This window comes from Pleurodeles waltl, chromosome 3_1 (genome assembly GCF_031143425.1).
Source record: "Pleurodeles waltl isolate 20211129_DDA chromosome 3_1, aPleWal1.hap1.20221129, whole genome shotgun sequence".
NCBI classification, from domain to species: Eukaryota; Metazoa; Chordata; class Amphibia; order Caudata; family Salamandridae; genus Pleurodeles; species Pleurodeles waltl.
Window position 1 is genome coordinate 1,112,484,811 of NC_090440.1, and position 14,203 is coordinate 1,112,499,013.

General features: G+C 43.9%; 1 protein-coding gene across 1 annotated transcript in view; it reads left to right on the plus strand.

Moving 5' to 3' along the window:
* Positions 1-14,203, plus strand: part of LOC138284997 (nicotinamide N-methyltransferase-like) — a 177,315-nt gene that overhangs the window by 89,155 nt on the left and 73,957 nt on the right. The window contains exon 2 of the mRNA XM_069224397.1: positions 11,258-11,465. Coding sequence (XP_069080498.1) covers positions 11,258-11,465 — 208 coding nt within the window. The remainder of the gene's footprint in view (positions 1-11,257; positions 11,466-14,203) is intronic.

The window sequence follows — 14,203 nt, forward strand, 5'->3', positions numbered from 1 at the left end:
AAAAGTTCTTAAAAGTTTAAAAAGTTTTTTTTCTGTCTTTCCAAAAAGTTCTGAAAACTTTTTTCTCTTTTTCTATCACTTTAACTCTCTCTAAAAAATGTCTGGCACAGGCCAAAATGTTGATCTGTCCAAACTTGCATATGACAACCTTAGCTGGAAAAGAGCAAGGAGTCTCTGTATAGAGAGAGGTTTGAGTGTAGGGAAGAATCCTTCCTTGGAACTGTTACTTAACATGCTTAGAGAACAGGATAAGGCCATAGGTGCCTCATCTGTTGAAAAAGTACCTAATAGTTCCCAATCTGATTCAGGGACTCCCCCAGGAAAAGATTCAGGAAAGAAACTTCCTAGCCTGCCCATTACTAGACAGTCTAGCATAGTTGGTAATGATGATGAGCCACACCATACAAATAGTGTTGTCTCACATCATAACAAAAGCATTTATTCTCACCATACTGGTAGTAATGTTTCTGTTAACCAAGATGTTAGGGTGGCTTCTGTAAGGGACAGGTCTCCTTCTGTTCATTGCCATCATACCTCTGTATCTAGGAATGTCCCTCCCACCAACCCTGATGACAGAATGTTAGAGAGGGAACTCAATAAGTTGAGGGTGGAACAAACCAGACTGAAGCTTAAAAAGCAACAGCTGGATTTGGATAGACAGTCTTTTGAACTAGAGAAGGAAAGACAGAAGTTGGGTTTAGAAACCCATGGTGGCAGCAGCAGTACAGTATTCCCCATAGTCATCCTGCAAAAGAGCATGATTCCAGGAATCTGCACAAGATAGTTCCCCCTTATAAGGAGGGGGATGACATTAACAAGTGGTTTGCTGCACTTGAGAGGGCCTGTGTTGTACAGGATGTCCCTCAAAGGCAGTGGGCTGCTATCCTATGGCTATCATTTAGTGGAAAAGGTAGGGATAGGCTCCTTACTGTGAAAGAAAATGATGCTAATAATTTCCAAGTTCTTAAGAATGCACTCCTGGATGGTTATGGCTTAACCACTGAACAATACAGGATAAAGTTCAGAGAGACCAAAAAGGAGTCTTCACAAGACTGGGTTGATTTCATTGACCATTCAGTGAAGGCCTTGGAGGGGTGGTTACATGGCAGTAAAGTTACTGATTATGACAGCCTGTATAACCTAATCCTGAGAGAGCATATTCTTAATAATTGTGTGTCTGATTTGTTGCACCAGTACTTGGTGGACTCTGATCTGACCTCTCCCCAAGAATTGGGAAAGAAGGCAGACAAATGGGTCAGAACAAGAGTGAACAGAAAAGTTCATACAGGGGGTGACAAAGATGGCAACAAAAAGAAGGATGGTAAGTCTTCAGACAAGGGTGGGGACAAATCTAAAAATGAGTCTTCATCAGGCCCACAAAAACACTCTGGTGGGGGTGGTGGGTCCAAATCCTCCTTTAATCTGAACAAGGAAAAGAAACCATGGTGCTATTTATGTAAAATAAAAGGCCATTGGACAACAGATCCCAGTTGTCCAAAGAAAAGCACCACTGCTCCTATCACTACAACCCCTACTGCTACACCTAGTGTCCCTACTAATAGCAGTGGTGGTGGGAGCAAACCTACTAATAGCCAATCCAAGGGAGTAGCTGGGCTCACTTTTGGTAATTTAGTTGGGGTTGGCCTTGTTAGGGAGGCCACAGAGGCTGTTTAGTCTCTGAGGGGGCTATTGATTTAGCCAACTTAGTTGCTTGTCCCCTTAATATGGATAAGTACAAGCAGCTACCCCTAATAAATGGTGTTGAGGTTCAGGCCTACAGGGACACTGGTGCCAGTGTGACTATGGTCATAGAGAAACTGGTCCACCCTGAACAACACCTACTTGGTCACCAGTACCAAGTAACCGATGCTCACAACAACACACTTAGCCACCCCATGGCTGTTGTAAATCTCAACTGGGGGGGGGTTACTGGTCCAAAGAAAGTTGTGGTAGCTTCAGATTTACCTGTAGACTGTCTATTAGGGAATGATTTGGAGACATCAGCTTGGTCAGATGTGGAGTTGGAGGCCCATGCAGCAATGCTGGGCATCCCAGGGCATATTTTTGCTTTGACAAGGGCTCAGGCCAAAAAGCAAAAAGGACAGGGAAGCTTGGATCCTGGAAGAATGGACCAAGTGCTCCCTAAAGCTAGGGCTAGTAGAAGCAAACCACTTCCTACTATCCCTCCCTCTACAGTGGATTCTACTTCTGAGGAAGAAGAATTCCCTCCCTGTGCAGAACCTACACCAGAGGAGCTGGAAGCAGACACTGCTGAGCTTTTGGGTGAAGGGGGGCCTGCCAGAGAGGAGCTGAGTGTGGCACAGCAAACCTGTCCCACATTAGAGGGTCTCAGACAGCAAGCTGTCAAACAGGCTAATGGGGATGTCAGTGACTCTCACAGAGTTTACTGGGAGGACAACCTCTTGTACACTGAGCATAGGGATCCTAAACCTGGAGCTGCCAGGAGATTAGTGATTCCTCAGGAGTACAGAAAGTTCCTCCTAACACTGGCACATGACATTCCCTTAGCTGGGCACCTAGGACAAATGAAAACTTGGGACAGGCTTGTTCCCCTGTTTCATTGGCCTAGGATGTCTGAGGACACAAAGGAATTTTGTAAGTCCTGTGAAACCTGTCAAGCCAGTGGCAAGACAGGTGGCACCCCAAAGGCACCCCTTATCCCACTGCCTGTGGTTGGGGTTCCCTTTGAAAGGGTAGGGGTTGACATAGTTGGCCCCCTTGACCCTCCTACTGCTTGAGGCAATAGGTTTATCTTGGTGGTAGTGGACCATGCCACAAGATATCCTGAAGCTATTCCTTTAAGGACCACTACAGCACCTGCAGTGGCAAAGGCCCTCCTAGGAATATTTTCCAGGGTGGGCTTCCCAAAGGAAGTGGTATCAGACAGAGGAAGCAATTTCATGTCTGCATACTTAAAGGCCATGTGGAAGGAGTGTGGTGTAACGTACAAGTTCACAACACCCTATCATCCACAAACAAATGGACTGGTGGAGAGATTTAATAAAACTCTCAAAGGCATGATTATGGGTCTCCCTGAAAAACTCCGCAGGAGATGGGATATCCTTCTACCATGCCTCCTTTTTGCCTACAGGGAGGTACCCCAGAAAGGAGTGGGCTTCAGCCCCTTTGAACTTCTTTTTGGACACCCTGTTAGGGGTCCACTCACACTTGTAAAGGAGGGTTGGGAACAACCTTTAAAAGCTCCTAAGCAGGATATTGTGGATTATGTACTTGGCCTCAGATCAAGGATGGCTGAGTACATGAAAAAGGCCAGTAAAAACCTTCAGGCCAGCCAAGAGCTCCAGAAGCAATGGCATGATCAGAAGGCTGTTTTGGTTCAGTACCAACCAGGGCAGAAAGTGTGGGTCTTGGAGCCTGTGGCCCCAAGAGCACTCCAAGATAAATGGAGTGGTCCCCACACAATTGTTGAAAAGAAGGGAGAAGTCACCTATTTAGTTGACTTAGGCACTGCCAGGAGTCCCCTTAGGGTGCTCCATGTCAACCACCTGAAACCCTACTATGACAGGGCTGATCTCACCCTGCTCATGGCAACTGATGAGGGACAGGAAGAAGACAGTGATCCTCTACCTGATCTCTTCTCTTCCACAGATCAAGATGCTCTTGTGGAAGGTGTAGTTTTGGCTGATTGTCTTACTGCTGAGCAGAAAGACAATTGCATAAATCTCCTAGATCAATTCTCTGAACTCTTCTCTACTGTGCCAGGTACCACTTCTTGGTGCGAGCACACTATAGATACTGGAGACAGTTTACCTGTCAAAAGTAAGATCTATAGGCAGCCTGACCATGTCAGGGACTGCATAAAGCAAGAGGTCCAGAAAATGTTAGAACTAGGAGTGGTTGAGCACTCTGACAGTCCATGGGCTTCTCCTGTGGTACTGGTACCAAAACCCCATTCCAAAGATGGAAAGAAGGAAATGCGGTTTTGTGTAGACTATAGAGGTCTCAACTTGGTAACCAAAACTGATGCTCACCCTATACCCAGGGCAGATGAGCTCATAGATACACTGGCATCTGCCAAGTATCCAAGCACTTTTGATTTGACTGCAGGGTATTGGCAGATCAAATTGTCAGAAGATGCTAAACCTAAGACTGCATTTTCTACCATTGGAGGACATTACCAGTTTACTGTAATGCCTTTTGGTTTGAAAAATGCACCTGCCACTTTTCAGAGGTTGGTGAACACAGTCCTGCAAGGGCTGGAAGCTTTCAGTGCAGCATATTTGGACGATATAGCTGTCTTTAGCTCCAGCTGGGATGATCACCTGGTCCACCTATGGAAAGTTTTGGAGGCCCTGCAAAAGGCAGGCCTCACTATCAAGGCTTCAAAGTGCCAGATAGGGCAGGGTAAGGTGGTTTATCTGGGACACCTTGTTGGTGGGGAACAGATTGCACCACTTCAGGGGAAAATCCAAACTATTATTGATTGGGTTCCCCCTACCACTCAGACTCAGGTGAGAGCCTTCCTAGGCCTCACTGGGTATTACAGGAGGTTCATTAAGAACTATGGCTCCATTGCAGCCCGTCTTAATGACCTCACATCCAAGAAAATGCCTAAAAAGGTATTATGGACAGCAAACTGTCAGAAAGCTTTTGAGGAGCTGAAGCAGGCCATGTGCTCTGCACCTGTCCTGAAAAGCCCTTGTTACTCTAAAAAATTCTATGTCCAAACTGATGCATCTGAATTAGGAGTAGGGGCAGTCCTATCACAACTTAATTCTGAGGGCCAGGATCAACCTGTTGCTTTTATTAGTAGGAGGTTGACCCCTAGAGAAAAGCGTTGGTCTGCCATTGAGAGGGAGGCCTTTGCTGTGGTCTGGGCTCTGAAGAAGTTGAGGCCATACCAGTTTGGCACTCACTTCATTGTTCAGACAGACCACAAACCTCTACTTTGGCTAAAACAAATGAAAGGTGAAAATCCTAAATTGTTGAGGTGGTCCATATCCCTACAGGGAATGGACTATACAGTGGAACATAGACCTGGGAGTAGCCACTCCAATGCAGATGGACTCTCCAGATATTTCCACTTAGACAATGAAGACTCATCAGGTCATGGCTAGTCTTATTGTCCTTCGTTTGGGGGGGGGTTGTGTAGGAAAGTACCATCTTGCCTGGCATGTTACCCCCATTTTTCACTGTATATATGTTGTTTTAGTTGTATGTGTCACTGGGACCCTGGTAACCCAGGGCCCCAGTGCTCATAAGTGTGCCTGAATGTGTTACCTGTGTAGTGACTAACTGTCTCACTGAGGCTCTGCTAATCAGAACCTCAGTGGTTATGCTCTCTCATTTCTTTCCAAATTGTCACTAACAGGCTAGTGACCATTTTTACCAATTTACATTGGCTTACTGGAACACCCTTATAATTCCCTAGTATATGGTACTGAGGTACCCAGGGTATTGGGGTTCCAGGAGATCCCTATGGGCTGCAGCATTTCTTTTGCAACTTATAGGGAGCTCTGACAATTCTTACACAGGCCTGCCACTGCAGCCTGAGTGAAATAACGTCCACGTTATTTCACAGCCATTTTACACTGCACTTAAGTAACTTATAAGTCACCTATATGTCTAACCTTTACCTGGTAAAGGTTAGGTGCAAAGTTACTTAGTGTGAGGGCACCCTGGCACTAGCCAAGGTGCCCCCACATTGTTCAGAGCCAATTCCCTGAACTTTGTGAGTGCGGGGACACCATTACACGCGTGCACTACATATAGGTCACTACCTATATGTAGCTTCACAATGGTAACTCCGAATATGGCCATGTAACATGTCTATGATCATGGAATTGCCCCCTCTATGCCATCCTGGCATAGTTGGCACAATCCCATGATCCCAGTGGTCTGTAGCACAGACCCTGGTACTGCCAAACTGCCCTTCCTGGGGTTTTACTGCAGCTGCTGCTGCTGCCAGCCCCTCAGACAGGTTTCTGCTCTCCTGGGGTCCAGCCAGGCTTGTCCCAGGATGGCAGAACAAAGGACTTCCTCTGAGAGAGGGTGTTTCACCCTCTCCCCCTGGAAAATGGTGTGAAGGCAGGGGAGGAGTAGCCTCCCCCAGCCTCTGGAAATGCTTTCATGGGCACATTTGGTGCCCATTTCTGCATAAGCCAGTCTACACCAGTTCAGGGACCCCTTAGCCCTGCTCTGGCGCGAAACTGGACAAAGGAAATGGGAGTGACCACTCCCCTGACCTGCACCTCCCCTGGGAGGTGTCCAGAGCTCCTCCAGTGTGCTCCAGACCTCTGCCATCTTGGAAACAGAGGTGCTGCTGGCACACTGGACTGCTCTGAGTGGCCAGTGCCACCAGGTGACGTCAGAGACTCCTGCTGATAGGCTCCTTCAGGTGTTAGTAGCCTATCCTCTCTCCTAGGTAGCCAAACCCTCTTTTCTGGCTATTTAGGGTCTCTGTCTCTGGGGAAACTTCAGATAACGAATGCAAGAGCTCATCCGAGTTCCTCTGCATCTCTCTCTTCACCTTCTGATAAGGAATCGACTGCTGACCCCGCTGGACGCCTGCAAACCTGCAACATAGTAGCAAAGACGACTACTGCAACTCTGTAACGCTGATCCTGCCGCCTTCTCGACTGTTTTCCTGCTTGTGCATGCTGTGGGGGTAGCCTGCCTCCTCTCTGCACCAGAAGCTCCGAAGAAATCTCCCGTGGGTCGACGGAATCTTCCCCCTGCAACCGCAGGCACCAAAAAGCTGCGTTACCGGTCCCTTGGGTCTCCTCTCAGCACGACGAGCGAGGTCCCTCGAATCTAGCGACTCTGTCCAAGTGACCCCCACAGTCCAGTGACTCTTCAGTCCAAGTTTGGTGGAGGTAAGTCCTTGCCTCACCTCGCTGGGCTGCATTGCTGGGAACCGCGACTTTGCAGCTACTCCGGCCCCTGTGCACTTCCGGCGGAAATCCTTTGTGCACAGCCAAGCCTGGGTCCACGGCACTCTAACCTGCATTGCACGACTTTCTAAGTTGGTCTCCGGCGACGTGGGACTCCTTTGTGCAACTTCGGCAAGCACCGTTTCACGCATCCTCGTAGTGCCTGTTTCTGGCACTTCTCTGGGTGCTACCTGCTTCAGTGAGGGCTCTTTGTCTTGCTCGACGTCCTCTCTCTCTTCAGGTCCAATTTGCGATCTCCTGGTCCCTCCTGGGCCCCAGCAGTGTCCAAAAACGCCAAACGCACGATTTGCGACTAGCAAGGCTTGTTGGTGTCCTTCCGGCGGGAAAACACTTCTGCACGACTCTCCAAGGCGAGAGGGATCCGTCCACCAAAGGGGAAGTCTCTAGCCCTTTTCGTTCCTGCAGAAACCTCAGCTTCTTCTGTCCAGTAGAAGCTTCTTTGCACCCGCAGCTGGCATTTCCTGGGCATCTGCCCATCTCCGACTTGCTTGTGACTTTTGGACTTGGTCCCCTTGTTCCACATGTACCCTAGATTGGAAATCCACAGTTGTTGCATTGCTGGTTTGTGTCTTTCCTGCATTATTCCTCTAACACGACTTCTTTGTCCTTAGGGGAACTTTAGTGCACTTTGCACTCACTTTTCAGGGTCTTGGGGAGGGTTATTTTTCTAACTCTCACTATTTTCTAATAGTCCCAGCGACCCTCTACAAGGTCACATAGGTTTGGGGTCCATTCGTGGTTCGCATTCCACTTTTGGAGTATATGGTTTGTGTTGCCCCTATCCCTATGTTTCCCCATTGCATCCTATTGTAACTATACATTGTTTGCACTGTTTTCTAAGACTATACTGCATATTTTTGCTATTGTGTATATATATCTTGTGTATATTTCCTATACTCTCACTGAGGGTACACTCTAAGATACTTTGGCATATTGTCATAAAAATAAAGTACCTTTATTTTTAGTATAACTGTGTATTGTGTTTTCTTATGATATTGTGCATATGACACTAAGTGGTACTGTAGTAGCTTCACACGTCTCCTAGTTCAGCCTAAGCTGCTCTGCTAAGCTACCATTATCTATCAGCCTAAGCTGCTAGACACCCTATACATTAATAAGGGATAACTGGGCCTGGTGCAAGGTGCAAGTACCCCTTGGTACTCACTACAAGCCAGTCCAGCCTCCTACAGGGGCTTGGCAGTCTGTTGTGTGAGGGCAGGCTACTAGCAGTTGAAATGTAAGTGTCAGGCCCTCCACTCTTCCAGCCCAAGAAGACCCATTCAGTATGCAGATTAGTGCAGGTATGACTGACTGTCCTGTGTTTTTGGTTGTCTGGGTGAAATGCACAAGGTTGCTGTCAACCAGCCTGGCCCAGGGGTTGATTGGAGACATGCTGTAAGGCACAGATGGATTTTGCGTGTAGAGAAATGCTCACTTTCTAAAAGTAGCATTTCTCAAATAGTAATATAAAATCAAACCTCACCAATGAGCAGGATGTTCTATTACCATTCTGGCCATACTAAATATGACCTGGTTACCCCTTTCTGACCAGAATCTACCACACAAACAGTATTTGAGGGTAGTCCTAATGCTATCCTATGAAAGGAGCAGGCCTCACAGTAGTGGAAAACGAATCTAGGAGCTTTCCACAACCCGGACATATAAAACACACATGTACATGTCCTGCCTTTTACCTACATAGCACTCTGCCCTATGGGTTACCTAGGGCCTACCTTAGGGGTAACTTATATGTAGAAATAGGGAAGTTTAAGGCTTGGCAAGTATTTGTAAATGGCAAGTCGAAGTGGCAGTGAAACTGCACACACAGGCCTTGCAATGGCAGGCATGAGACATGATTAAGGGGCTACTTATGTGGGTGGCACTGTCGCGTAGGCTCTCATTATCTTAATGAGACTACTGGATTTTGAGCAGCAAGATCGTCCACAATGTGGGGGACTGAATCTGACCCACGGTGGATGACGCTTGTCACTCCAAATCCGGGTTTTGCTCCGGCTAACTATCAGTGCCTCATCTCTCCCAAATGGCAGAGACAATTGGGCAGCCGAGCGCATGACATATCAGTACTTCTCAGGGAAGTCGTGGTCACTCATGTCACAACCAGTTCTCTCATACATAATGCGGTCTCATATATAAATGACAATAAAGGAAGTATAAGTTTTAAAGATTGGTTTAATAAAACAACTGCATTTTGGATAGCAAAGCGTGAGCTGCAATAACCAGAACTATACAACACAGTAATATTAAAAAAGTGACGATGACAGTGAAACATAAGAATAAGGCTATCATGGTGCCACTATTTTGTTCTCTCTCTAAGTTATATTTTGAGCACAGCATGTTAAGCTCTAAGCCTGCCTTTGAGGTTCCCCTGGGAGGACATCAACCCTCATACCTGAGCAAAGGCCTATAATCTGCATCAGCAACGGGGCATTCAGCGTACAGTTGTGGTTCCCTGGCAGGAATCTTCCTCTTGACGTTTACTAGGACTAGAAAGTGTTTTTATAACTAACACGCAGATGTTCTAAGAAACTGTGCCTACGTAAGGATGTGTATTTTCTACGAATGCTGGAGACTAAACTTCTACCTCGTTTACAGGCAATGTACCAGACTGTAGCTTGGACTGAAGCACAGGGCGATCAAGAATGCATTATTTGAGATCACAGTGCTGAACTAAGCTAAACAGTGTGATAGAAGAAATTAAAACAAGACCGTAAAAACTGGTTATTGTAAAATAACAGTGCGAAGCTGAATAAAATATATCTAGGGCAAAGTGCACAGCGGCCTAGTATGTTAAACTAACGTGCATAGAGCTATACATAAAATGTCTACACAACAGCACAACCAGGGCTGCAGGCCCACTAGTAGCATTCAATTTACAGGCCGTGGGCCCATGTAGTGCACTTTACTAGGGACTTACAAGTAAATTAAATATGCCAAGTGGGAATGAACCAATATTACCATGTTTAAGGGAGAGAGCATATACATTTTAGCACTGGTTAGCAGTGGTAAAGTGCACAAAGTCATAAAACCAGCAAAAACAGTGTGAGAAAAGTGGAGGGAGGTGGGCAAAAATGTGGGGGATGACAATCCTAAGGCTGTCAGGTCTAACAATAGTCATATATATGATGAATGTCACGTAACCAAGATGATGGTCTTAACACGAGTAAGTGTGTGTGCCTTTCTATCAATTGCAACAAGATGTAGCTATGATCATTATGTAAGCAGTGACTGGAAGGACACACTGAATTCTCAGTGACTTGATCGTAAGCATGATTCTTTTTAGGTCCACACATTTCATATTTGTTCTGTATCTCTTTCGATTATAGACTAGAGGCAAGTAACATGTATATGTAGAAAGCTTGATCATAATAATACATCACATAAATACATAAATACATGTATTTAATAAGGCACTATTAGTACATAAGACAGTTTTTTAATGGATGCATCCAGTTAACTTTTTAACTTTTTTCACGACAAATTAAATTGTTATTCCTGCAATAGTTCAATCAGTATATGATAGACAACAAATACATTGCTATATATCAAAACGGATTTGTAGCACAACCAAATTGTGCAAGTTGGGTCGGCCCAGAAGACAAATTCTGTTTCATTAACTGCTTGTTTTTAGTTACAGCGGACTTTTTTTTACTCTGTTGTACCTGCCTCATGATAAAACATTTTTACCACAGTTTTCATGAATATTTCTTACTGAAAGAACTCCTTGCATTTTTCTCTACCCACTTTGGTGTAAGATTTGATTTGGTGGAGATCAACTTCAATTCAACATTTGAACACAATTGGCAGATTTTAATTTATTTACATGCATTATGCGGCCGAGAAGAAACTCACAGTTGTACAAGTCAGAGTAAAACTCATCTCAGCTGATCACCATATTCATCGAAAGAATGACACAATAAAAGGTTTGCTGACAGATTGCTAGTTTCACCACCTTCTAGTTTCGTGAATTCGTAAAAAGATTACATATGCAAACGATCACATATGAAATAGAAAATGTTCAGCAAACTAGGATTTTTCAATTCATGAAGTACAAATATGATAATTTTAATTTAATCCGAATGCCGCTAATTGACGACTTTATTATTCTGTTGTTCCACTTCCTTGCTCCCGAATGTATAACCTGAAGCTACATCTATGATTTGCATCTGAACTTGTCCCGTGTGTCTTTATTACCTGCTTTTGTCATGTTTAACTTGAAAGAATGTTTTTTTGTTCATTCAACTCTTTAGTAATGTAACCTTGCTGGATTTGAGTTGCTGATCTGTTTTCGTGTTTCCCATTAGGTAATGTATCAGGGCGTACCTTGATCGACATTGGTTCTGGACCCTCTATACTTCAATTAATCTCTGCCTGTGAGGCCTTTGAAGAGATTATTGCTACAGATTTCACTGACGCAAACCGCCACGAACTTGAAAAGTGGCTGAAGAATGAACCTGGAGCATTTGACTGGAGTCCAGTAGTGAAGACTGTATGTGAACTTGAGGGAGATAGGTACAGTATTGGGCAATTTTACATGATTCCTTATCAATGAGAACCATGAATTTGCAACAAACTATTGTTAACTGTCATCATCATTAGTTCACATTACATTTTTGTCTTGTTCAAAGTTCCACTCGCCGAGCACCTTCTTCCCAATAGACAAAGGCTTGCCTAAGGCTCACCAAGTTCGTTCCAACAGTGAGGACAGAATAACATAGGATACTGCCATGTAAGATAGCCCTTAAACGAATCACCGTAAAATGCATGAGAAAGAAATGCAGCTGATAATTTAAAAAGCTGAGTACATGTATTGATGGTGTTGAAACAGATAACTCTAATTATTACAATGTAAATGTAGAGTGATCAGACATATTTTCTTAAACATATTTATTTCTATGCTCTTTCAGACATATGTTTAAAATATTTCAAAGAGACTGTTAAGATGAATTATCTCTACTTAGAAAGCAAAAGCATGGAAAATTAAATGGATTGGTAAGCCTTAATGTTAATTACTACTGACCCCTGTAGAGCTACGATGAATCCTTCTGCAACTATTGCTACTAGTTGTGATACCAGTAACAGTATTTCTACTATTCCTCTCTCTGCCATTATTAGTTTTAGTAATGTTACTACTGCTGATCTCATTGTTCCTTCATCCATTAAAACTTTCCATACCACTAATAGTTATGCCTAGAGTGCAGCGTTATCCAGCATTAACCCTCCAAGGTTGTGGTATGCAAGGATTTCAAGATAACCACTGACACTGGAAATAATTTCACTTTGTTTGAATTGTCTGTAAATTTGTCTCATTTAGGTATCTCTAACTCTTACCACAGTCCTGTCACTGATTAACAACACAATGGAAAAACACTTTTGTGCTTCTTCTAACTCCACCTGGGTCATGGAGGAGCTATCACTTGAGCTTGGCAAAACCTAAGAGTTCCAGACATTGTGATCCACGACACAGAGCCAGTTCAAGATTAGACATAGTGACCACAAGTCTTTTGTCCTCCACAAGAACTCCCAGACCCAGATCCAGTCATGAATGGTGACGTTTGTAGAAGGCCTCCTTTTCAATTACAAAAGGTCTACTTTGCCAACCGAAAGCAAACTTTGACAAACCTTTGACAGAAAACTGTATATCCATGGCAGACCATTGTTGGCAAGGCCTAACTGACACCAAACTAAAAAAGAAAAGTCTGTACTGCAGAATAGAATAATCAGAACTATAGCTGCACACAATCGCAGACATTGAACAAGTGACCACACCATTCAAAACCCATCTTCTGACATAAAATAAGATTCTCTTCGAAAACAATGAGAGACCTCAAAAATAAATGGAGGTGAGATAATTTCAGATGTTGACGTGGATGAGTAGATGCTAATCGGTATTAGGTGGTGGAATACCTTCAGATGCCTTTCAACATATTCTAATTGAGGATGCCAGCTTTCTAATTCATATGGAAATTGTCAGTACAGTGTGCAGGAGAAGCGTTGGAAAGTGGACTATTAGCAAGGGCATGTAAGTACCTACACTTAGCAATAGGCCACTAACCCCCAATTAGGTCCAGTTAGGTCTCAATAAATAAAACCCAGTTCAACTCTTGGTAGCTTGGCAACGAGCGACAAGGCTTAACTTAGGAGACAAGTGTGTAAAGCATTTAAAAATCACAAAGCAGTCAATACATAAAACACAAAATAAAATAAAAATCCAACACCAATTTATAAAAACTGATTATATTTTTATGTTGAATGACACCAAAACAATTAAAATTGCATAAAGGAAACTGGTGATATTACATTTGAAAGAATACATGTAATTGTAGCGCTTAAAAAGAAAGTAACGCTCAAAAGGTTAAAAAAGGTCACACTGGACGGGGACAAAGTCCAGAGTTCGTGATACCGATGATGTAACACTGTTACACTTACTTTAGAAGTATTTCTTGATACAAGAAAGTGGTCCACAGCACCAGCCAAAGGTTCAGAGCCTATGGTTTTCACTTGGTGTCTGGGACTACAACTCCCACGATGCACCTTTTCAACCTATGGAGCCGTTTACAGCAGTTGCTACAAATGTCTCCAATCTTCTGAATTTTCTTCCAGAGGTCCTTTTTGGGTACCTGAAGTGTTCACAACTTGATCCAAGGTTCCAGAAGCTCTGAGTAGCTCCTTCGGAGTTGAGACTACAATTCTCAGAGTGCACCTGGTCCGAAAACGTAAATGGCCACTGAACGCTGGTCAGGTGGACTCATCAGCTTAGGCCCTGGGGCTGGTTACCAGTACTCAGGGCACCATCAGAGTCAGGAAAACACCAGCAAAAAGTGAAAAATGGGGGCAAAAAGTTAAGAGGCTTCTGCGATCAGTCCTGTTTTCTCACAAGAAGCCATTAGGATACAGTTTTTGCAACATCACTTTTTGTCCAGCCCTTTGGGTGCAAGGTATAAGTTCCATAGCTGAATGTTGCAACTTTATACAAATGGTTGTATGTCCTTCAGTAGGCATAGTCATTTTTGTCATATTCATAGTTTAATGTTCATTTAGCAGTGAGATTATTTTCAAAGAGTGAATCACATTTGATTACAACAGTTATTGCTGTTAATTTATTTTATTTAAGTTATCTCCCTATATCATGAAGTTTGTTTTCATTAAAGCACTTCTGAGGAACATAATCTTATTAGGGTTGCTGACTGATACTGCAGAAGGTATGTAACGTTTACAACGTGATGTTTACCATAATGGGCATTACAACT